Genomic DNA, 24,596 nt, shown 5'->3' with positions numbered 1-24,596 from the left:
CAATCCACATAGCACAAATATAAGTTAACATAAGTAGCAAAAATAAAGTACTCCAAAAGTTAAACCCAGAGCCAAACGATATCACTTTAATAAAAATAAAAAAGAACCGGTGACATCAAATCTACTGTAGTAGAAAACAAAAATAAATACAAGTGTTTAATCTCACATGGCCATGTTTTTTTTCTTAAAGAGGAACAAAGCAGCACAGAAAAAGGCAGTCCCCATTGACCAGGATGATACAGCCTTTCTGTCGAGTCAGTATTTAATGGTCAGTTGGTGTTGAAGGGGCTGGGGCCATTGGCCGCTTAGCCAGACTTGAAAAGCAGGATGGCCACCTGGCCCAAGTAGAAGTAGATGAAATGCTTGGTCTCATGGGTCACGTAGCTGCCAAAGTTCCTCCCTACGATGCAATGCCAGGTGGGATTGTACTTCTTGTCAAACTCCTGGGAGGGGCAGAGAGGAATGCAGTGATGAGTCAGACATTGCATTCATTGAGGAAACCATTAAGTGAGCTACTGAACAAAATTAGTGTTGGTCCCATGTTTCATTAGCTGAAATAAAGGATCCCAGAAATGTTCCACGTGCATCTCAAATTTGTTTACAATACCCGTTACAGCATTTCTCATTGGCCAAGAAATGTTTTATTTCACCGTTAACCAGAACTTGTCCTCAACTAGCCTTTCATTTACAACTACAACCTGGCATCCATCAAATTTGATTTGTCACATGCAGATACAATAGGTGTAGACCTTACAAGCCCTTAACCAACAATGCAGCTAAGAAAATAAGTGTTAAGAAAAAAAGTAGTAAATAATTAAAGAGCAGCAGTAAAATAACAATAGCGAGGGTATATACAGGGGGCACCGGTTAGTCAAGGTAATATGTACATGTAGGCAGAGTTACAAGTGACTATGCATAGATAAACAGAGCGTAGCAGCAGCATGTTCAGGAGACTTATGGCTTGTGGGGTAGAAGCTGTTAAGAGGTCTTTTGGACCTAGACTTGGCGCTCCAGTACCGCACGGTAGCAGAGAGAACAGTCTGACTAGAGTGGCTGGAGTCTGACAATTTTTAGGGCCTTCCTCTGACACCGCCTAGTATAGAGGCCCTGGATGGCAGGAAGCTTGAGGGGGAATAGGTTTTGTCATACCCTCGTCACAACTTTCTTGGTGTGCTTGGACCATGTTAGTCTGTTGGTAATGTAGACATAGGAACTCAAGTGACGCCTCTTCCAATGAGATGCAGTGCCTTAGACCACTACGCCACTTGGGAGCTGTAACTGTACCTAGTAAATAATTTCATATAGTTTGCCCTCGATTTACAGTAAACCAGTAACTTGTAAGTCAGGCAGCTAACGTTTAGTATGAAGGTCTGACTATTTTAACGCAATTTCATACCAAAACCTGGGAAAACATCCCTTTACCCGTGTATGCAATTAAACTGATCCTTTGAGCGTCTAACACACATCGCAAACTCAAAATCAATCCCCCGCAGCCGAGTGTAACTTTTGGCCAAACAGGTGAGCATTTTTTTTTTTAAAGTATTGACCTTGGGCAAATCGATGTATTAGGAGCTAGATTCCACAAAGCCTGGTCTCAGCACAACGCTGTTAGTGAAGTTCAGTGACTTCCATAGACCACAGACCATGTTACTCATTGAACTGTCATCTGGGTACCTTCTTGATGTATGCAGCGATGTCTTTCTCGATGTTGTACTTCTCCAGTGCCTGCGTGGCGCACTCCACTGCGTCCTGCTGCATCTCCTCCGACATGTCCGCATTTTTTATGACTGCTTTTCTGTCAGACATGGTTGCCCTAGGAGACCAAAACACATCACGGTATTAATGGCATGGGAGGATCAACCTGGGCTCACCCAGCATATAACGGTACTCACTTCTATAAAGAGCTTGGCGTGTTAAGACTCATCCACTAGTAGGTAAAGCTGCATCTTCAGATCAGAGCTTAACACACAAAGCACCACTTGGCCTGCTGCCATGTAAATAACAGTTACATAATAACAGGCACATGGCATCCCTGGGAACTATTATTTTATCAACGTTGCATAACAATTTCCATCACCGCTACTGCGCAGTTTCTATGGATACGCTTCTAAAGTTAATTGCTAGCTAGAATTCTTATCTTCTCCAAAGAACGTAAGTGAAATTTTCCACATCACTCGGAGGGGATGACCTTTGCTTTGATAAATATCTAGTTTGCTAGCTAGTTAACGTTAGTTGTCAAGATTGTTACAGACAAAAAAAACAAAGACAGCTAAGTTACACAGTAGCTAACTAATACCGTTTTCCCAAATGAGTCGATTTAAAATTAGCTAACGCTAACATTCTGTGCAAACAGCATTGTTTTCCTTTAAGTGTAAAACTGGTGCTAACAAGTCATTATGTCACGATATTAGCTAGATGGCAACATTGAAATTATTGACAGCTGTCTGACAATCTAACGTTAGCTAGCTTGCAGGTGAATCAACGTCAATTACCATTGTGTGCCACTCAGACGCAAATAACCGTTTCAACTGTAACGTTACTTATCAATTCAGAGAGCAAATTAATAATAGACCACCTCCTCCACTATGAGCAAATGACAACGATCGACATCTCATAATAGCCAAGCTAATTTTTACCTAATTAATCCAACGCCGGTTGTCTCCGCTGTATGGACGCTTGGTTTCACAGCTACAACTCCCGCTAAGTAGTGGTTGTCAGAAAGTAATGTGGGTGTGTAACTGACCAGACCTGATCGCACCTATCTCCTATTGGCTACGCCGTTAAGCATTTGGTGTAGTTATTGGTCAATCTGTCGCAGCTTTCGCTGGTGTTTCTCATTGCATTTTATTTCAACCCATCATGCTTTGCGGTTCCCATGCGTCGTTGGTTTCGGTGGAATCTGTTGTAAACAACAAATGTATCCGTTTCTAAACTATACTGTACCACAGACAGAAGGGGTAATTTATACATATCTTTCACTGTACTGTCTTTGATATTAACTTGCTGCCTCCTACGAAAAGTCCTATCTGACGTTGGGCCCCCGAGTGGAGTAGCGGTCTAAAGCACTGCATCCCAGTGCTAGAGGCGTCACTGCAGACAGTGGTTCGAATCCAGGCTGTATCACAACCAGCCCTGATTGGGAGTCCCATAGTTGAGCTGTTATGCTAACCAGGTGTTAACACTAAATTATCTAAAATTAGCTAGATAGTTGTAGTCTAGCAATTAGCATGTGTCACGTGAGTTTAACATTTTGGGGAAGCAAAAAAAAAAATGCACCTTCATAACAAAGGAGTGCATGCCTCGATCATCGCATTTGTGATGAGTAGATTGGATAGTGCTCATTTTTAGGCTATTAAAAAGCGCCTAGTGGCATAGGTTTTGAGACGTTTCCTTTGCACTGGAAAACATTTGGCCTTTGATAAACGTGTCATGCTATTCTACACTGACTTCAGAAATTAGCACACGATGGTAGCCTAGGCCTACTCTGACAACAGACCAATGAAAACGACCTTGTCTTGAACGCAACCATGTAATCCAGGCCTATGAAGAAGGGGTATTGGCTAAAAAGGATCCAGCTTTGGTCAACATTGTCCAACAATAGTTTAGCATTTTAGCAAACCCTCCTAACCTAATTCTCAACCTGCAGCCTAAATTCTCCTAATCTGCTATGAAATGTCAAATATGACATTAATTTGACAAAAGCTGGATCCCTTCTAGCAATGACCATGACAAGGGGAGCCTGGAGGTCACTATTGCACACACAAAAAAAAATCCAGTGATTGTCATAAAACCCAATGATAATTACAGCATTGGACAAAGGCCTCAATGTGATGAGACAACCTGCTGTGTTGACTGGATGTTCCAGCCCAACAAAGTCATCTTTATACAACACCTGAATGAATTAAACACAACCCAACAATTAAGAACCCTGATGGTCTAGATGACCTGAAGAAGTGATATTCTAACATCAGGTGTGCTTTTCATTTATGTACTACTGTAGGTTCACCAGCTGACCTATAAAGACACCCACATCAACTGCATTCCCACTGTGAAGATGACAATGCTGCAGCAGCATCAGTTTCTATTTAAACTACTTTGTCCTTTTCCAAATATGAAAGGAGACATCCCTCAATTATACAATATTGTTGTAATATGCCCTGGTTAATCTAAATGATTCTGTTGTGTGGTTTGAGTAGAGCACCTTCACCTCGTCTTGCATTACACTTTAAACACATTTAGCATAGACAAATTGTGGTAGTCTTTTATTTAACAAGTCAGTTAAGAACAAATTCTTATTTTACAATGACTGCCTACCCCAGGACCCAAAATGTCTTAGGCATTATCATAATTGTAGCCCCAGAGAAACACACCGGATTCAACTTGTCAACTAATCATCAGGCATGTTTGTCCGGGGCTACAACAAAAATGTGCTGTTGGGGGTACTGAAGGACTGGAGTTAAGAACCACTGCTGTAAGCCTATGGCTGCATTGGTGTTGCGTGCCATTATCAGCTGCAAAATGGGTTCACATGGCTGATATTCTGAAAAAAATGGTAACAATCAAATAAAACTAAATTGGAGAGCATGCGAGTGAAGAAAAACAAGTCATGTTCATTTGAGAATACAGACAAATTAGAGATTCCCTTCCCATCTTTATTGCAGGATTGTGATCCATCATCAACACTAGTCATCTTGAAAAATAGTTAAGTGTTTAAACTTGTTTTAATTGTTAACTTCAAATAATCAACATGTTCATATTTAAAAGTGTACAAGTAAGCTAACTTATGTAAAAGGTTAGACATTAGTAACAAGTAGGCTATTACTAAAACAATTTCATGTGGAAAAAAATAAATACATTTAAATACATTTTTTTTAAAAAGAGTAAATACCAGTGGCAGCCAACCTCCCTCTGATCTAGTGGGTGAGTAGACTTCTGTTCCAGCCCAACAATAGCACACTTCATTAACTAATTAGGTTTGATACATTGAATCAGGTGTGTGTGCTGGAACAGAAGTGTGGATACCCAGCAGGGTTGACCTGCTCCAGTTGTAAAAACTACACTGACTTTTAAACAATTTTTGGTTCACAATTTGCTAACATAGGTACACAATCCTTGGCATACAAGGATGTACCCTTACAACATTAATTGGGACTTCATCTGCAGACAGGATTTGACGCCTCTGTATCCGAGGACAGAAAGCTAAACAGGCTGCATTATACTCAAGTTAGACAGCCCTGAATATTATGTTGTCTGTCCTCAGTTTCTCGCTAGGGACTGGAGAATAGTTTCATTATGTCCTCCCACAAAAGGTACCGGTCCTATCCAGAGTAGCCTCCTCCCTTCTGACAGCTGGAAGTGCTAGCTAATCCTTTCACCCTCTTCCATGGCTGTTAGCTATCTTGATGCATTTGTAGCCAACTAGCTAATATGAAGTTAGTAAACGGGTGATATTTAAACTCCCGTAGCTAACTATACAGTATATAAAATTAGCCAACATTACGTTAGCAGCTCATTTGAGTTATCCTCAACAAGTTTTTGTAGAAAGCTAGCTAATATTACATCGTTTTAGATCACTTTCAGAATATATCTACTTAGTTGAATAGGTTCTCCCACTGCCTACGTTTTCTGTGTCTTTTAAAAAAAGGAAATAATGGGCAATCATCCCGAAATTTCAGGTGGCAGGACCGAGTTTGGGAGAACCCTTGAATAAGCCCCACACTGGACAAAAATAGCTTTATAACTAACCCAACATATACCAGAGCCTGTCTTTCCAATGTAACCAAGTCAATCATAGTCGATAGTGCCAAGAACATTCCAGCATTTATTTGGATATTTCCGTAAGGAACGCCTACTTTATGAAGTGCGCGTGTGCAATAACTCAATTTGCACTTGCGCTCCTAAACAACGCACTTTTTTGAAACTTTGGCAAAGGGTAAAGTCTACTAACGCAGTCCACTCTGTTCGTTACAAATTATAGTTTTGAAAACAGAAAACTGTGTGGAAATCAAATGTTTCATCAATGAGAAAATGTGCAGAATGCCGGGCAAAATCCATCTCGCTCCATTTTCTCCCTGTGCTGGCCACCGGGCTTCCTCTCATGACCATATTTGGTCGTGAGTGGAACCGCCAACCAGATGCTTCACATTTATACATCCGGTGAAATATCTGTCTCGTTGTTTTATCTGTGGTCATAATATCCATAAAACCTAGCGGTCAAACACGGAAATGGTTACAATCGTTTTTTCGCCATTATTGTTTCCCATAGGAAATTTTAAAACCACTTCAAACAAAAACTCCCAGAAACACTTCAGCAAGCAGGCCTTTCTAATCAACCTGGACCGGGTATCCTGGAAGGATATTGACCTCATTCCTTGAGTAGAGGATGCCTGGTTCTTTTTTTTAAATGCCTTCCTCACCATCTTAAATAAGCATGCCCCATTCAAGAAATTTAGAACCAGGAACAGATATAGCACCTGGTTCTCTCCAGTCCTGACTGCACCTTAACCAACACAAAAACATCCTGTGGCGTTCTGCATTAGCATCGAACAGCCCCCGTGATATGCAACTTTTCAGGGAAGTTAGAAACCAATATACAAAGGCAGTTAGAAAAGCCAAGGCTAGCTTTTTCAAGCAGAAATTTACTTCCTGCAACACAAACTCAAAAAAGTTCTGGGACACTGTAAAGTCCTTGGAGAATAAGAGCACCTCCTCCCAGCTGCCCACTGCACTGAGGATAGAAAACTCTGTCACCACCGATAAATCCTTGATAATTGAGAATTTCAATAAGCATTTTTCTACGGCTGGCCATGCTTTCCACCTGGCTACCCCTACCCTGGTCAACAGCACTGCACCCCCCCACAGCAACTCGCCCAAGCCTTCCCCATTTCTCCTTCTCCAAAATCCAGTCAGCTGATGTTCTGAAAGAGCTGCAAAATCTGAACCCCTACAAATCAGCCAGGCTAGACAATCTGGACCCTTTCTTTCGAAAATTATCTGCCGAAATTGTTGCAACCCCTATTACTAGCCTGTTCAACCTCTCTTTCGTGTCGTCAGAGATTCCCAAAGATTGGAAAGCAGCTGCGGTCATCCCCCTCTTCAAAGGGGGGGACACTCTTGACCCAAACTGCTACAGACCTATATCTATCCTACCATGCCTTTCTAAAGTCTTCGAAAGCCAAGTCAATAAACAGATTACCGACCATTTCGAATCCCACCGCACCTTCTCCGCTATGCAATCTGATTTCAGAGCTGGTCATGGTGCACCTCAGCCACGCTCAAGGTCCTAAACGATATCTTAACCGCCATCGATAAGAAACAATACTGTGCAGCCGTATTCATTGACCTGGCCAAGGCTTTCGACTCTGTCAATCACCACATCCTCATCGGCAGACTCAATAGCCTTGGTTTCTCAAATGATTGCCTCGCCTGGTTCACCAACTACTTCGCTGATAGAGTTCAGTGTGTCAAATCGGAGGGCCTGTTGTCCGGGCCTCTGGCAATCTCTATGGGGGTGCCACAGGGTTCAGTTCTTGGGCCAACTCTTTTCTCTGTATACATCAATAATATCGCTCTTGCTGCTGGTGAGTCTCTGATCCACCTCTACGCAGACGACACCATTCTGTATACTTCTGGCCCTTCTTTGGACACTGTGTTAACTACCCTCCAGACGAGCTTCAATGCCATACAACTCTCCTTCCGTGGCCTCCAACTGCTCTTAAATACAAGTAAAACTAAATGCATGCTCTTCAACCAATCGCTGCCTGCACCTGCCCGCCCGTCCAGCATCACGACTCTGGACGGTTCTGACTTAGAATATGTGGACAACTACAAATACCTAGGTGTCTGGTTAGACTGTAAACTCTCCTTCCAGACTCACATCAAACATCTCCAATTCAAAGTTAAATCTAGAATTGGCTTCCTATTTCACAACAAAGCATCTTTCACTCATGCTGCCAAACATACCCTCGTAAAACTGACCATACTACCGATCCTCAACTTTGGCGATGTAATTTACAAAATAGCCTCCAATACCCTACTCAATAAATTGGATGCAGTCTATCACAGTGCCATCCGTTTTGCCACCAAAGCTCCATATACTACCCACCACTGCGACCTGTAGGCTCTCGTTGGCTGGCCCTCGCTTCATATTCGTCGCCAAACCCACTGGCTCCAGGTCATCTACAAGACCCTACTAGGTAAAGTTCCCCCTTATCTCAGCTCGCTGGTCACCATAGGAGCACCCACCTGTAGCATGCGCTCCAGCAGGAATATCTCTCTGGTCACCCCCAAAGCCAATTCCTCCTTCGGCCGCCTCTCCTTCCAGTTCTCTGCTGCCAATGACTGGAACGAACTACAAAAACCTCTAAAACTGGAAATACTTATCTCCCTCACTAGCTTTAAGCACCAGCTGTCAGAGCAGCTCACAGATTACTGCACCTGTACATAGCCCATCTATGATTTAGCCCAAACAACTACCTCTTCCCCTAATGTATTTATTTATTTATTTTGCTCCTTTGCACCCCATTATTTATATTTCTACTTTGCACTTTCTTCCACTGCAAATCTACTATTCCAGTGTTTTACTTGCTATATTGTATTTACTTCGCCAACATGGCCTTTTTTGCCTTTACCTCTCTTATCTCACCTCATTTGCTCACTTTGTATATAGACTTATTTTTCTACTATATTATTGACTGTATGTTTGTTTTACTCCATGTGTAACTCTGTGTTGTTGTATGTGTCAAACTGCTTTGCTTTATCTTGGCCAGGTCGCAATTGTAAATGAGAACTTGTTCTCAACTTGCCTACCTGATTAAATAAAGGTGAAATAAAAAATTAAAAAAATATCTGTGTTTCATGTAGGCTTGCCCTGGCGTGGCGTTTTGATAACCATGTACATCTCTCTCGGACAAGGTGACTTTTATCAATATATTCGGCTCTATTTACTCTCAGATTCTAAAATGCTAATTAGCATCAAAGTAGATATCATGCAAGACTACAAATCCCTACAAGTTCCTGCACGTATCTCTAGCTGACACCTAGCTAGCTACCTTGATCCAAAACGAAAGATATGTTGAATATTTTCATTTACTGTTCCATATTTTATTTAACTAATATTTGTTGCCTTATATATGCATTTGATCCTGACTTGTACAGAATCCTATTCTCGTGGCAGTCATATATTTACAATGTACTATGAATACTAGGCTAGTTTTTTGCAAAGAAGCTAGTTTCCTACACTATATATACAAAAGTATGTGGACATCCCTTCAAATTTGTGGATTCAGCTATTTCAGCCACACCCATTGCTGACAGGTGTATAAAATCAAGCACACAGCCATGCAGTCTCCATAGACAAACATTGGCAGTAGAATAGCCTTACTGAAGAGCTCAGTGACTTTCAACGTGGCACCGTCATTGTATGCCACCTTTCCAACAAATCAGTTCGTCAAATTTCTGCCCTGCTAGAGGTGACCTGGTCAACTGTAAGTGCAGTTATTGTGAAGTGGAAATGTCTAGGAGCGACAACGGCTCAGCCGCAAAATGGTAGGCCACACAAACTCAAAGAACGGGGCCGCTGAAGCGCTTAAAAATTGTCTGTCCTCGGTTGCAACACTAACTACCGAGTTCCAAACTGCCTCTGGAAGCAACATCAGCATAATAACTGTTCACCAGGAGCTTCCTGAAAAGGGTTTCCACAGACAAATCTGGGTTTGGCAGATGCCAGGAGAACGCAATGCATAGTGCCATTTGTAAAGTTTGGTGGAGGAGGAATAATGGTCAGGGTCTGTTTTTCATGGTTTGGGCTAGGGCCCTTAGTTCCCGTGAAGGGAAATGTTAACGCTACAGCATACCATTATATTCTAGACGATTCTATGCTTCCAACTTTGTGGCAACAGTTTGGGGAAGGCCTTTTCCTGTTTCAGCATGACAATGCCCCCCTTGCCAAAGCGAGGTCCATACAGAAATGGTTTGTCAGTGTGGAAGAACTTAACTGACCTGCACAGAGCCCTGACCTCAACTCCATCGAACACCTTAGGGATGAATTGGATCTACGACTGTGAGCCAGGCCTAACCTCCCAACATCAGTGCTCGACATCACTAATGCTCTTGTGGCTGAATGGAAGTCCCCATAGAAATTTTCCAACATCTAGTGGAAAGCCTTCCTAGAAGAGTGGGGTCTGTTATGGGACCAACTCCATATTAATGCCCATGATTTTGGAATGAGATGTTCAACAAGCATATACCCACATACTTTTGGCCATGTCGTATAGAAAACACCTGACTTTAAGTAAAATGATTTATTCATCAATGCCACAAACATGGTACATCGAAGAGCACCATACAAATTTCTATCCAGGAGTGCACAGATTTTTCTGCTTTTCCATTTGAGGAATTAGACCAGAACAAATCATTTAAAAAGGCATATTGTGATTTTTGATGGGTGAGTTACAAATGGAGAAACAGGTTTGATATAAAATACTAGGTCAACTCCAGCAGAATGAGAAACACTTAATAAAAGTCTATTTAGAAATGCCTCATATGGAAATCTTAACTTCATCTCAAAAGCATGATAAATGTCTTCCACAGATCATACATATAAAACTGGACAGTGAGTGAGGGAAACAGCAATGTACACAGATGCTGCAGGAGTGACTAGTCAGGCATACCAAAAAGATCTGTCAGTAGCCCTATGCTTTAGCCAGTGTGTTTCTGAAGTCAAGGCAACATTGTTGCCTAGCTAGCCAAACAAGACAGCGACAAGCAGAAACAGACTGACACACTGTGTTGCTGTTTGATACACATGATACGTTATTAATTTAGCACCATCAATACAAATATATTTGCATGTTTATGCTGAGTGACAGCACTGTAAAACAAATATTCTGGTCTTACTCTTGGCATTGTCAGAGACTGTAGAAATCACTGGCAGTCAAAAACCAGATCATGCATATAATGAGGTAAAGTGTGTTTGAAGCTCTAAATGTGTTGACAATCTAAAGCATATTTCCTTCTCAAAGAATCATTGCATTTACCAGTGATTTCATGAACACTGATAGAGTTCACTTCAATATATATTTCCTGGTAATAAAAAGTCAGTGGGACTGTGGGAGAAACCTAAAGGTTTTGTCCTATTTTTCCCTCCTGGGAAAACAAACACCAAAATATATAGAAGCCCTAAAACACACACACTATTTTCAGCCTTTGAAGGTAAATCATGTGGGGATAAAAAGTGTATTTTTAGCCCCTCCTTTCACTCGCTGTGCTCTTTGTGCTCTCTGTATTTCCACTGGATGTAGTAAAATATGTCCTTCTCACTGTCCACCACCAGAGGCTCTCTGGCCATACCTACAACCAAAGAGAAACAGACATGAACTGCTGGCTAACCCACCAGTTAATGACAGAGATTTTTATTGGTATTTTATTTCACCTTTATTTAACCAGGTAGGCCAGTTGAGAACAAGTTCTCATTTACAACTGCGACCTGGCCAAGATAAAGCAAAGCAGTGCCACACAACACAGACTTACACATGGAATAAACAAACAGAGCCAATAACACAATAGAAAACATCTATATACAGTGTGTGCAAATGAGGTAAGATAAGGAAGGTAAGGCAATAAATAGGCCGTAGTGGCGAAGTAATTACAATTTAGCAATTAAACACTGGAGTGATAGATGTGCAGAAGATGCAGATAGAGGTAGAGATGCTGGTGTGTAAAGGAGAAGAAAAAAAAATAATAATATGGGGATGAGATAGTTGGATGGGCTATTTACAGATGGGCTATGTACAGGTGCAATGATCTGTGAGCTGCTCCGACAGCTGATGCTTAAAGATAGTGAGGGAGATATAAGTCTCCAACTTCAGTGATTTTTGCAATTCGTTCCAGTCATTGGCAGCAGAGAACTGGAAGGAAAGGCAGCCAAAGGAGGAATTGGCTTTGGGGGTGACCAGTGAAATATACCTGCTGGAGCGCGTGCTACGGGTGGGTGTTGCTATGGTGACCAGTGAGCTGAGATAAGGCGGGGCTTTACCTAGCAAAGACTTATAGATGACCTGTAGCCAGTGGGTTTGGCAGCGAATATGAAGCGAAGGCCAGCCAACGAGAGCATACAGGTCGCAGTTGTGGGTAGTATATGGGGCTTTGGTGACAAAACGGATGGCACTGTGATAGACTACATCCAGTTTGCTGAGTAGAGTGTTGGAGGCTATTTTATAGATGACATTGCCGAAGTCAAGGATCGGTAGGATAGTCAGTTTTACAAGGGTATGTTTGGTAGCATAAATGAAGGATGCTTTGTTGTGAAATAGGAAGCCGATTCTAGATTTAATTTTGGATTGGAGATGCTTAATGTGAGTCTGGAAGGAGAGTTTACAGTCTAACCAGACACCTAGGTATTTGTAGTTGTCCACATATTCTAAGAACCGTCCAGAGTCGTGATGCTGGACGGGCGGGCAGGTGTGGGCAGCGATCGGTTGAAGAGCATGCATTTAGTTATACTTGCATTTAAGAGCAGTTGGAGGCCACGGAAGGAGAGTTGTATGGCATTGAAGCTCGTCTGAAGGGTAGTTGACACAGTGTCCAAACAAGGGCCAGAAGTATACAGAATGGTGTCGTCTGCGTAGAGGTGGATCAAAGAATCACCCGCAGCAAGAGCGACATTATTGATGTATACAGAGAAAAGAGTCGGCCCGAGGTTTGAACCCTGTGGCACCCCCATAGAGACTGACAGAGGTCCGGACAACAGGCCCTCCGATTTGACACACTGAACTCTATCAGAGAAGTAGTATGTGAACCAGGCGAGGCAGTCATTTGAGAAACCAAGGCTGTTGAGTCTGCCGATAAGAATGTGGTGATTGACAGAGTCGAAAGCCTTGGCCAGGTCGATGAATACGGGTGCACAGTATTGTCTTTTATTGATGGCGGTTATGATATCGTTTAGGACCTTGACTGTGGCTGAGGTGCACCCATGACCAGCTTGGAAACCAGATTGCATAGCGGAGAAGGTACGGTGGGATTCAAAATGTTCGGTGATCTGTTTGTTAACTTGGCTTTCGAAGACCTTAGAAAGGCAGGGTAGGATAGATATAGGTCTGTAGCAGTTTGGGTCTAGAGTGTCTCCCCCTTTGAAGAGGGGGATGACCGCAGAAGCTTTCCAATCTTTGGGGATATCAGACGATACGAAAGAGGTTGAACAGGCTAGTAATAGGGTTTGCAACAATTGCGGCGGATAATTTTAGAAAGAGAGGGTCCAGATTGTCTAGCCCAGCTGATTTGTAGGGGTCCAGATTTTACAACTCTTTCAGAACATCAGCTATCTGGATTTGGGTGAAGGAGAAATGGGGGAGGCTTGGGCAAGTTGCTGTGGGGGGTGCAGGGCTGTTGACCGGTGTAGGGGTAGCCAGGTGGAAAGCATGGCCAACCGTAGAAAAAAGCTTATTGAAATTCTCAATTATCGGGGATTTATCGGTGGTGACAGTGTTTCCTAGCCTCAGTGCAGTGGGCAGCTAGGAGGAGGTGCTCTTATTCTCCATGGACTTTACAGTGTCCCAGAACTTTTTGGAGTTTGTGCTACAGGATGCAAATTTCTGTTTGAAAAAGCTAGCCTTTGCTTTCCTAACTACCTGTTTACTAACTGCCTATTTACTGAAATTCATAAAATGTATCTAAGATACAGGTGCCTAATCCAAAATCCACCTCTAGACACTTGGATCTGAAGGATTCGTTGCGTGTAAATAATATGAGTTTCCTCAGCTTACACCCATCTGGTCCTTTCAGAACCAAACATAATGTCTAACAGCAGAAGCAAGGGGTTGATTTTGGACTGCTGATATTTGTGTGACTCACCAGTAACCCCCACTGGCCGGATGGTGTACTCGTTGAGGGTGAAGCCTTTCTCCAGAGCGTGAGTTCTCATGTTCTTATTGAAGATGTCACTAACAGTGAAATACAGCACACCACAGTAATACTGGTCCTTAGGAATTAACCTGCAGTAAGATAAGGGAAATGGTGTTTCTGTTAGAGCAAGGTTACAGCAACACCATCATTAAGTTTGACGACACAATGTTGGTAGGCTTGACCACCGACGACGAGACAGCCTATATGGAGGATGTCAGAGACCTGGCACTGTGATGCCAGAACAACAATCTCTCCCTCAACGTCAGCAAGACAACAGGAAAAGGCGGCCCGAGCATACCCCATTCACATTGACAGGGCTGTAGTGGAGGGTCGAGAGCTTCAAGTTCTTTCCTGTCTACATCACTAAGGATCTATCATGGTCCACACACATCAACACAGTTGTGAAGAGGGCACGACAACACGTCTTCCCCCTCAGGAGGCTGAAAAGATGTGGCATGGGCCTACAGATCCTCAAAAAGTTCTACAGCTGCATCATTGAGAGCATCTTGACTGGCTGCATCATCGCTTGGTACTGCTTGACATCCGACTGCAAGGCGCTACAGAGGGTAGTGCGTACAACCCAGTACATCACTGGGGCCGAGCTCCCTGCCATCTAGGACCTCTATATCAGGCGTGTCAAGAGGAAGGCCCTACAAAAAAAAAGTTGCCTCCGGTCATAGACTGTTCACTCTGCTACCGCATGGCAAGTGGTACCGATGCAAGTCTGAAACCAGTCGAAGTCTGGAACCAACAGGACACTGAACAGCTTCTACCCCTAAGCCTGCTAAATAGTTAGTTAAATAGTTTGGTTAGCTATTTGGTTAACTATCTGCATTGACCCTTTTTTACACAAAATATTTGTCTCATCACATACGCTGCTGCTGTTTATTATCTGTCACTTTATTCCTAGTTATATGTACATACACTTCCAGTCAAGAGTTTGGACACACCTACTCATTCAAGGGTTTTTCTTTATTTTTACTATTTTCTACATTGTATAATAGTAGTGAAGACATCAAAACTATGAAATAACACATATGGAATCATGTAGTAACCCAAAAACTGTGAAACAAATCAAAATATATTTTATATTAGAGATTCTTCAAAGTAGCCACCCTTTGCCTTGACAGCTTTGCACACTCTTGGAATTCTCTCAACCAGCTTCACCTGGAATGCTTTTCCAACAATCTTGAAGGAGTTCCCACATATGCTGAGCCCTTGTTGGCTGCTTTTACTTCACTCTGCATTCCAACTCCTCCCAAAACATCTCAATTGGGGTGAGGTCGGGGGATTGTGGTGGCCAGGTCATCTGATGCAGCACTCCATCACTCTCCTTCTTGGTCAAATAGCCCTTACACAGCCTCGAGGTGTGTTGGGTCATTGTCCTGTTGAAAAACAAATTATTGTCCTACTAAGCGCAAACCAGATGGGATGGCGTATTGCTGCAGAATGCTGTGGTAGCCATGCTGGTAAAGTGTGCCTTGAACTCTAAATAAATCACTGACAGTGTCACCAGCAAAGCACTCCCACACCTCCTCCTACATGCTTCACGGTGAGAACCACACATGCGGAGAGATCATCTGTTCACCTACTCTGAGTCTCACAAAGACACAGCAGTTGGAACCAAAAATCTCAAATTTGGACTCATCAGACCAAAGGACAGATTTCCACCGGTCTAATGTCCATTGCACGGGTTTCTTGGCCCAAGCAAGTCTCTTCTTCTTATTGGTGTCCTTTAGTTGTGGTTTCTATGCAGAAATTCAAGAATGAAGGCCTGATTCACACAGTCTCCTCTGAACAGTTGATGTTGAGATGTGTCTGTTACTTGAACTCTGAAGCATTTATTTGGGCTGCAATCTGAGGTGCAGTTAACTCTAATGAACTTATCCTCTGCAGCAGAGGAAACTCTGGGTCTTCCTTTCCTGTGGCGGTCCTCATGACAGTCAGTTTCATTATAGAGCTTGATGGTTTGAGACTGCACTTGAATTTTCCAGATTGACTGACCATCATGTCTTAAAAAGTAATGATGGACAGCTGTTTCTCTTTGCTTATTTGAGCTGTTCTTCATATAATATGGACTATCTTCTGTATACCACCCCTAGATTTGTTTAGCACTTTTTTTGGTTACTACATGATTCCATGTGTTATTTCATAGTTTTGATGTCTTCACTATTATTCTACAATATAGAAAATAGTAAAAATAAAGAACCTCTTGAATGAGTACGTCGGTCCAAACTTTTGACTGGTACTGTATCTACCTCAATTACCTCGTACCCCTCCACATCGACTTAGTACTGGTACCCTGTGTATATAGCCAAGTTATCATTACTCATTTTGTCTTTATTACCACGGCTTTTACTTTTCTATTATTGCTCTATTTTCTTTCGATCTGCATCGTTGGGAAGGGCCTGTACGTAAGCATTTCACTGTTAGTCTACACCTGTTGTTTAAGAAGCATGTGACCAATAGATATAGCACTTTCAACAACATGTCATTCTGTCTGACCTTCCTCAGGTAACGGAGTCATCAGAACAACATGTGATGAGGTGCGTTTGTAACTAGTTACTAGGTACCCACCTGATATCAATACGCCTGTGAAGATATTCCTCCCCATCATCATCATTTTGCTGCAGCTGGCAGACTCCCTAGAGACAGAAACCATCAAATCAATGACCAGGTCGTCGACCAGGTAAAATAAAGGTTGAATAGATAAACATTCTGACTAATGTGACTAGAGAAAGTAACTATCACATAAATAAGCTGTGAGCCATGTGCTTGAACGGTTGCTTCCAATGTAGTTAAGTGAAAGCAGTACAGACCCTTGCTGCACAAACTACATTACAAATCAAAACATCTTAGTTACTTTCACTGTTAAAGAAACAGATAAAGCAATATTCCCTGCAGCTAGCTAGCCACACGCAGCCCTCACCATGCATTTGGTGTCTCCTTTGGACAGTGTGTCTGTAATGAACCCAATGGACTCAAAACGTTCAACCACGGCATGGAGAAGTTTGGGCTTGAAGAGGAAGAACAAAGAAAGTATGGGATGAGCATATGAAAGTCATAAGAGGTCGTCTTCTGTTGAATGCAATGCCCTTGGACTGTCATGAATGCATGCACTAAACCAAAGCATGGCAAATAAGAATGTATTTGGACTGGTGAACTGTAAAGCACTTAAATGGAGATTGCACTTACCCAATGTCCACTTATAAGTAGTCAACTGTACCTTAGTGTATATTAATCATTACAGTACCAAAGCAGCAGTAGGCATTGTGGAGTTTGGTGGTCACCTGTTTCTCATCCATAGAGGTGTAGTTTGGGTGAGTCAGCAAGATATCAATATCCCCACTGGATTCAGCACCTGTAGAAGAGAATGCTGGAACAGATAAATAATTAGGAAATTATCCAAAAAATATAAAATAATCTAGTTTATAAAAACAACATTTTCCTTCCCACTGCAATCACTTCCTTGATCATACATGAAACATGCACATCTAAACAGTACACAGAGTTATTAATACTAAAAACCACCAAGTACACCACTACATGTGAGGACTCACTTCTCCTGTAGCTTCCACAGATGGCCCTGATGTACTCAGTAACCAGCAACTCCAGCTCCTGCAGAATGAATGGTCTGGACAAACACACAAAGTGTAAGACAGTAGTAACAGTAAATACACTCCATTCTAATCAAAAAATATTCACAACAGCAAATATCACCCACCTCCATCTTCGTCATCTGAACTCGTGGAATCCTCTTCTCAAACTCCTCAAAGTACCTACAGCAAACCCAGAGCAGCTTCACACACACGCCACCAAGCATGCACAGGAAACTTCAATTGGAATGTATGAGACACCAGCCATTGATGGTCATACAACATTAGCAAAAGACTTACATTGGGGCAGGCAGAGTGATCCACTGACAGGAGATTCACACTTGAGTCCAATCTACTGATGATGATTGAGCTTGTGTTCAATTTTATTCAGATCTAAAAGCACAACAGTGTTAATATACAGTGAGCTCAAAGTATTGGGACAGTGACAAGTTATTTGTTTTGTCTGTGCACTCCAGCACTTTGGATTTTAAATGATACAATGACTGAGGTTAAAGTGCAGACTGTCAGCTTTAATTTGAGATGAATCGATATGGAATAGAATATGTTACTAAACACTTCTACATTAATGTAGATGCTGCCATGATTGCTGATAATCTTGAATGAATCGTGAATAATGACTGAGAAAGTAATTGGCATAAATATCATTCCCCCAAAAATGATAACATAACCTCCCGTTAATGTAATGGTGAAAGGTTAGCATGTCTTGGGAATAGGATAGTTTGTAACCCAATATGAATGAAAATACCCTCAAATTAAAGCTGACAGTCTGCACATTAACCTCATAGTCATTGTATCATCTCAAATCCAAAGTGCTGTAAAAAGTATCTTTAAAAGTTCAGCAAACCTTCCAGGGTCTTCACTCCCTCATCCAAAAACTTTCTGGCAGCAGCCGAACTGGAGAAGGAGGGAGAGTTAACTGGTTAGGTGTGTTCGATAAAGGCTGGAACAAAATCCTGTGGAACAGTAGTTTTCCGCGAGAAGAGTTTGCCACCAAAGGGCTAGAAAACGGGGTCAGTGATTGGGTTTAACAAACAAAGCAAAAGACATACCCAATACCAGTAACTCTGGTAAGGAAGTTGATGGAGGAGCTGGTGTCATCATTACGAATCTGGGAAGATAAACACAATCCATTAGCCTGCATCAAACTGAGTGGAATTAACAATATAATTATCTTCTTTCGTTTATGCACTTTGCATTGTGGCCACATTGGACAAAGAAGTGACAGACTGCACCTTGCTTGAAGGATAATGTCATTCCTCAAACACTCTCCTTTTCCAACTTCTTGAGTGTTCCTGTTTGTAAAAAGACATCTATCTTACATTTACATTTTTGTCATTTAGCAGACACTCTTATCCAGAGCGACTTACAGTAGTGAATGCATACATTTCATTTCATGCATTTTTTTGTTGTTGTTGTACTGGCCCCCCGTGGGAATCGAACCCACAACCCTGGCGTTGCACACACCATGCTGGCGTTGCAAACACCATGCTCTACCAACTGAGCCACAGGGAAGATCTTCTTAATGAACTCTTTTTCCAACTACCTTCTATTTAAAATAGAGGCTCCTTGGTAGGCTCCTTAAGAGTACATCTTGAGCTAGCATCAGATGAGCTTTCAAGTCAATCATCGACCACTGCTATAACAGCACTGTACTGTCTGAGACACCTATTTCAACACCTATGCCCTCACCAGTTTCTTGGCCTCTTCTCCATTTTTGATCTTCTGGGGGTACTTGGAGATCACTGAAGCTGCTTTCCTGAAAAACACTGTAGCACAACACAGATAGTTATTCACTGTAATTGAGGGAGTAACGGGGGAGTAAACATGGGGCTGAAGGAGTCAGACAAATTACTTATTCAGATGCCTGTTGTGAAGGGACACTTGCATTCTTAACTACACTACTACCATGTCTTACCTGTAGGCGTTGTACTTTTGGATAGCTCTGTTGACATTCCTCTCATAGTTGGTCAATTCTGGGAGAGTAAGAAACAAATATAGAATCATACTCACCCAGACTTCGCATATTGAAGAAACTAACAGAGAATATTGGTTGGTTTCACAGGCTATTAGCCATGATCACCACAGATGCTGACGTTTTACCTCACGTTAACAGGCTGTGCAAAGGGGGTTTCAATTACGTTTGACACAGCCCATAACTAACGTAAACTCACATTTGTACGGAATGGGGTGTTACGTTACATCCACACAGCTATTAGCTAACTAAACATTACGAGGACTACAACTAGTACTAGGGGTTAGCATTTTAAATAATGAAATGTTTATATTCGTGTTTTACTAGCTAGTAATATGTCAATCTGCTTAACCTATTGCTTGTTATATTTGGTTGCAAATTAAGGTAGCTAGCAAAGAAGCTACTATAGCTAGCTAACCTATTCATATGTGCTAGCCAGGTGTCGTTAGCTTGTAGCTAGCACGCCCCTTAACTGTAAGAAAGTCTGCTATTCCCTCGTTTGGGGATTCCTGTGGCGCTTTCATTTTACTCATCTCTGTATTCCAGCTTTTTTCACAAGTATGTTGTATTCTTATTTTACTTTCTTGCGAGAAGTAATGTAGCTAGCTAAAACAGCCTCTGCAGCCTGCTAGCTATTAATATTAACAGGGGAGAGGAGACGAACAATGAACTCCACTACGAGGGGGGCAGGGCGTGCGTGACACAACACAGAAATAGCAAGAGATAAATAACCATTTTTGGTTCAAAGTAGACCAGTGAGCGGGTAGTATTATGCGAATACGGTACACACATAAAAAAGGACTGAAAAATAGAGGTCGGACACAAATGTTTGAGTGACATATAGAGGAGTCTCTGGTCCTCACATTCATATGACGAAGACCCATAAAACACCCTCAAAGTTTAATGAAATACAAAACTAGAATTCAAGTACTACACACATAATTATTTAATTACAGTCACAGTCAATAAATAGCAGTTTATGACAAATGCCAGACAATAAACCCACTTTGGATGTAACTGAGAAACATCACATTTGTGCCAGTTCCAAGGTGATATGATTCTGAGTCAGCTAAAATGGACATTACACACACCACTACAGTGAAGGTATGTACATTCTCTGCCAACAGAAGTGCTTGGTTTACAGTAGGGCTGCCTAATTGCCCTCCTAAGAAAAGTATCTGACGTCCCTGCCGGTCTGTATCATCGATGCTCCTTCTGCTCAAGCTACTGCTACTGACTGCCTTTCCCAAATGCCTCTACATCTGAAGCTGTGAAAGACCATCAACCATGAACTGCCAGATCCCTACATTTGTTTTCAAAGCGAATTTGAGATTCTTGTTTGTAATGTAAAGCGCTATATACAATAAATGTATTATTACTATAATACATTCAGTAGTAGGCCATTGGTACTCAAGCACTAGTCAATGCAACCTGCTTAGTGTCACAGGAGAAATAAATCACTTCATTTTACAATTCCCCTGTTTGTAAATTACACTAATAATAGCTCTAGAGTCTAGGCTATTTCCCAGCAGCCTCAGACTGCAGGATCATGTTCAGTAGGCACAAAGGAGAGAACAAAAAATAAAAAGAGCCTTCATGGAACAAGTTCAAATAGTGTCTCCCAGGCTTTCAGAATGTTTTCTCCCATGATCTTGCCTAGTGAATAAGATCCAGGCAGGCCTCCTCTTGTGTTAGGAGTCAGTCTTGATGTAGACTTTGTCCCTGGAGAAGATCTTGATGGCCTCCTCCACCTCAGAGAGCCTGCGGTCCAGCTGAGCACGACGGGAACGGACACCCAGAGAGTCGGCTCTGACTGGAAGAGACAGCAGCTCACTCACCAGAGACCGATGGGCTGGAAGAAGAGAGACGAAAGAGAAAGAATAAATAAGAGCATCCATCTTGGTCTGAAGGTTCAACACAAATACACAGCATCTTTTCAATAGTAAATACCATCTATTTGAGCTGATGTATACATACTAAGCAACTTGAAAAATAATAGGTATAAGACAAATAATGTAAAAGTGTTTGTGGTAAAAGACCTACTCTCTTTGAGTGACTCCAGGGTCTCCTGTCTCTCCCTCTCTGGCATCAGGGTGTGACCAGCTGGGATGGATGGATCAGGAATGCTCCTCCTCTTTTCCTCCTCCTCCCGTCGCCACTGCTCCTTCCGCTCCTCAAGGCTGATAGATAGAGGGAAAGAGAGAATGATTCATAGTGTCAGAAAAAAGTATGCTTTGTTAACTATGAGGCAGAATTATTGGATCTGGAGTGAAGATTTGCTACATCCAGTGACTTACACTTTTGAATGCAAGATAGACTTTTTGTTAAGTGCAGTTACAGAGGATAATGTATATTGGTTCAGTGTACTTACTACTGAGGCACCTGTCCCTTGATGGCGCTGGGCAGGGGCTGACTGTTCCTCAGGTTGGTCAATGACTGGGAGCGACGGAGGACTGTCTTCCCTGCAGCCTGCGCATTGTGGCTCACAAAGTCCACCATCCTGCCCTGCACCTGCAACAGAATATACAAATTAATTAAGTTTGCATTTGGGCTCAGGGCATAGCACATCATAAAATAATCATACCACATTTTTGATATTGGTAATTGGTGAAAACAGACAGTACAGAAGAGATATTCTGCTCAGCCACATTTGGAGGTAAATGGAAGTTGAATAAAAAGATGATGTCTCAACCTTCAGCTGTGGAGGTTCCAACCATAGAGGGCAAGGTTTGGAGGTAGATGTGCAAATACACAGCTAAAATACACACTGATTGATTGGAGGAATAGATGTTTACATTTCAGTTGGAGTCCATCCATTAATTCAGTCAGTTCATCTCACCTGTAAACTCTGTTTCCCTGTATGGTTTTGGGAGGCTGAGCGAGGTGAGGGGGATGGCGATGGGGCACAGCTTGGTCTTGGGGAGGGTGAGAGAGCATGCTTTAGTCTTGGGGGGCCAGCAGAACCACAGATAGAATGTGCTTTTAAAAAGTTCTGACACTCCGGCTTCATAGGGGAGCTGGTCTCCTGCAGAAGGAAGAGAGAGAGAGGAAGTAAAGAGATGATGGTATGTGACATGGTCATCACTACAGCCATGTAGAATCGATCCCACATTATTACAAAAATAAAAATACCACTGGTGGTGCCCTGGTTTGTTATAGGAAGAGGGCCCAGCATCCCTGGACATCCTTATAATTTGAACTAACTGGCACAGGTCTATGCTTGGTGTGGAAGCCCCCAGTGCACTAAACAAAGGGCTGCCTATCTCCCAGTCCCCCTCACCTGTAGCTGGGCCATGACCCTGGAGGGGATGTCCTGGTATTTAGGGGAGCTCCACAGGGCTTTGACCGGGACGGGACGGGAGTGTTCCCTCTGTGCCTCCTGCTCTCTGCAGCGTCTCTGGATCTCCCTCAACCGACGCACGTTCTCCTTTCCGTAGTCACGCACCAGCTGCTCTGTGGGACAAACAGAGAATACAGGGAATGAGAGAAAGGTAACACAGTCCCATATTGTTTCTGTTGAACCTTTTAAATGTATTTTCCTGTATAGTAAATGACAGTCACCACCCTTGCATGCAATGTACTACAATGACAAACAGTCCATCCACTACAACCACAAATGTGGCTTTGAATTTGGCAAGGAAAGTGGAAGATGGTGTTGACCTGTGCTTACCACGAAACAGTAGGTGTTGGACTTACTGTGCTTAGAGGGGTTGGGACTGAGGGAGACCCCCTCCAGTCTTAGCAGAGCCCCCACCACCCCTCTCTGGCCCCTCTCCAGAATGTGTGTGGCATTTGGGCCGATGCGGGGGTGCCGAGGGGCACGGGCGCTGTAGCAGCCTGGGTACAACACAGGGTCCGGGGCCAGGGGACCAGAAAGAAGGGCTAGGGTCCCATGAGCGTTCCCCTCCAGACGACCCCTGGCTGGGATAAGGAAGTACGGAAGACACCATGTGACATGCTGTACCAACAATTATTGGGATTTTAAAATGCTGTACATTTTAGCTATCTTACCAGAGGCAGGACGTTTGTAGTATTCGGGAAAAAGGGAGGGATCTGGGGGTATGGGCCCAGATATCATGGAGGGACCCTCGCACATCACTGAACACCTGTGGCTGTTGCGAGACAGAGACCACAGATATTCACAATTGGGCTATCTAGCTAACTACTCGCATAGGTTTTTAACTGAATTCACATTTCAGAAAGTAACGTTATCATTTAAGCAACAAATGTAATGCCAGTTAGAAAACACTTGTTACACGCTGACCATGACCTACTGTTGCAGGTTTAGAGAAAAAGCAGTCGTTAGCGAACGTGAGCTAGCTAGCAAAAGATATCGATGCATTCATTGACGACTGATGATATCTAACGGTATTGTTCCTACAACTACAGCGAACATTCGCTAGCCTAAATAAACACAATAGTTAGAATCTGTTTTACAGTTTTCTGCCAAATATTACCGTTATAAAATACTCCAGACTTCAAACCAACTGTAACTAGCACTAGCAGCCCAATCAACACGCAGCAGTCAGTAATGACGCAGTGTTAAAGACAAATCCCTCACCATGGCAACAGTGTAACCTACCGCATATACGTGAGAGGCAACTATAACATCAAATACAGTACAATATAAAGATAGGCTGAAACGCTTCTCCAATAGAAATCCCGATCACACTTGTTGGCTAACTAAACTCATGCGCACAAACACTTCATCTGGTCTAACTGTCGAACTGCGCATGTGCACGCCGTGAAATAAAAGGCACTCCTTCAATATAAAGTTGTTTTTGAGGAATAATTGAAACGGTTCAGTTTGTCACTTTCACAAAGTCGGAGTAATAACATGTTCAGATACTTAAGACATTGGCTCGAATCTAGGTTGTACCTTTAGATTTCGAGAAAATGAACAACTAAGGAAGAATCTTTCACTTGTCTCATTGACTTCTCAAACCCCGGCCTGGTCTGTTCGGTCTCTTTCGCAATCATTTCCCGGAAGTCTTGCGATGTTGCGCTTCTGAGTTTAGAACCTCAGTGATAATACTGAGGCTGACGACGATCTACCACAGAGCACCTGGATGTCCCCGACATAGAGATGCTATTAAATTAACAAAGGG

The 24,596-nt window shown here is 42.6% G+C and overlaps 3 protein-coding genes across 6 annotated transcripts; all 3 read right to left on the bottom strand.

The window, feature by feature from the left end:
* Positions 1-64: 64 nt before the first annotated feature.
* Positions 65-2,796, bottom strand: LOC106580428 (dynein light chain 1, cytoplasmic). The gene is made up of 3 exons (XM_014161484.2): positions 2,637-2,796; positions 1,675-1,813; positions 65-443 (listed from the first exon to the last, which is right to left on the bottom strand). The coding sequence occupies exons 2-3, from the start codon at positions 1,804-1,806 to the stop codon at positions 306-308; spliced, it is 270 nt and encodes an 89-aa protein (XP_014016959.1). The 5' UTR covers positions 1,807-1,813; positions 2,637-2,796; the 3' UTR covers positions 65-305.
* A 7,534-nt stretch (positions 2,797-10,330) lies between these two features.
* On the bottom strand, positions 10,331-17,633 carry LOC106580473 (DNA polymerase beta). The gene is made up of 7 exons (XM_045703221.1): positions 17,624-17,633; positions 17,460-17,533; positions 17,190-17,260; positions 16,829-16,915; positions 16,477-16,544; positions 13,849-13,988; positions 10,331-11,349 (listed from the first exon to the last, which is right to left on the bottom strand). The coding sequence occupies exons 3-7, from the start codon at positions 17,202-17,204 to the stop codon at positions 11,255-11,257; spliced, it is 405 nt and encodes a 134-aa protein (XP_045559177.1). The 5' UTR covers positions 17,205-17,260; positions 17,460-17,533; positions 17,624-17,633; the 3' UTR covers positions 10,331-11,254.
* Positions 17,634-20,316: 2,683 nt separating this feature from the next.
* Positions 20,317-24,596, bottom strand: enkd1 (enkurin domain containing 1). Of its 4 annotated transcripts, none has more exons than XM_014161483.2 (8): positions 24,368-24,596; positions 23,500-23,600; positions 23,185-23,409; positions 22,769-22,941; positions 22,328-22,513; positions 21,860-21,999; positions 21,532-21,668; positions 20,317-21,340 (listed from the first exon to the last, which is right to left on the bottom strand). In XM_014161483.2, exons 2-8 carry the CDS (start codon positions 23,582-23,584, stop codon positions 21,180-21,182), a joined length of 1,107 nt encoding a protein of 368 aa, XP_014016958.2. In that variant the 5' UTR covers positions 23,585-23,600; positions 24,368-24,596; the 3' UTR covers positions 20,317-21,179. The 4 variants fall into 4 exon arrangements, with proteins under 4 accessions (XP_014016958.2, XP_014016955.2, XP_014016956.2 ...); XM_014161480.2 differs by lacking the exon at positions 24,368-24,596 and adding an exon at positions 24,071-24,214; XM_014161481.2 differs by lacking the exon at positions 24,368-24,596 and adding an exon at positions 23,946-24,212.

This window comes from Salmo salar, chromosome ssa20, assembly GCF_905237065.1.
Source record: "Salmo salar chromosome ssa20, Ssal_v3.1, whole genome shotgun sequence".
Classification (NCBI taxonomy): Eukaryota; Metazoa; Chordata; class Actinopteri; order Salmoniformes; family Salmonidae; genus Salmo; species Salmo salar.
Note: the sequence above shows the minus strand (reverse complement) of the source record. Positions and strands in the feature narration are given on the sequence as shown.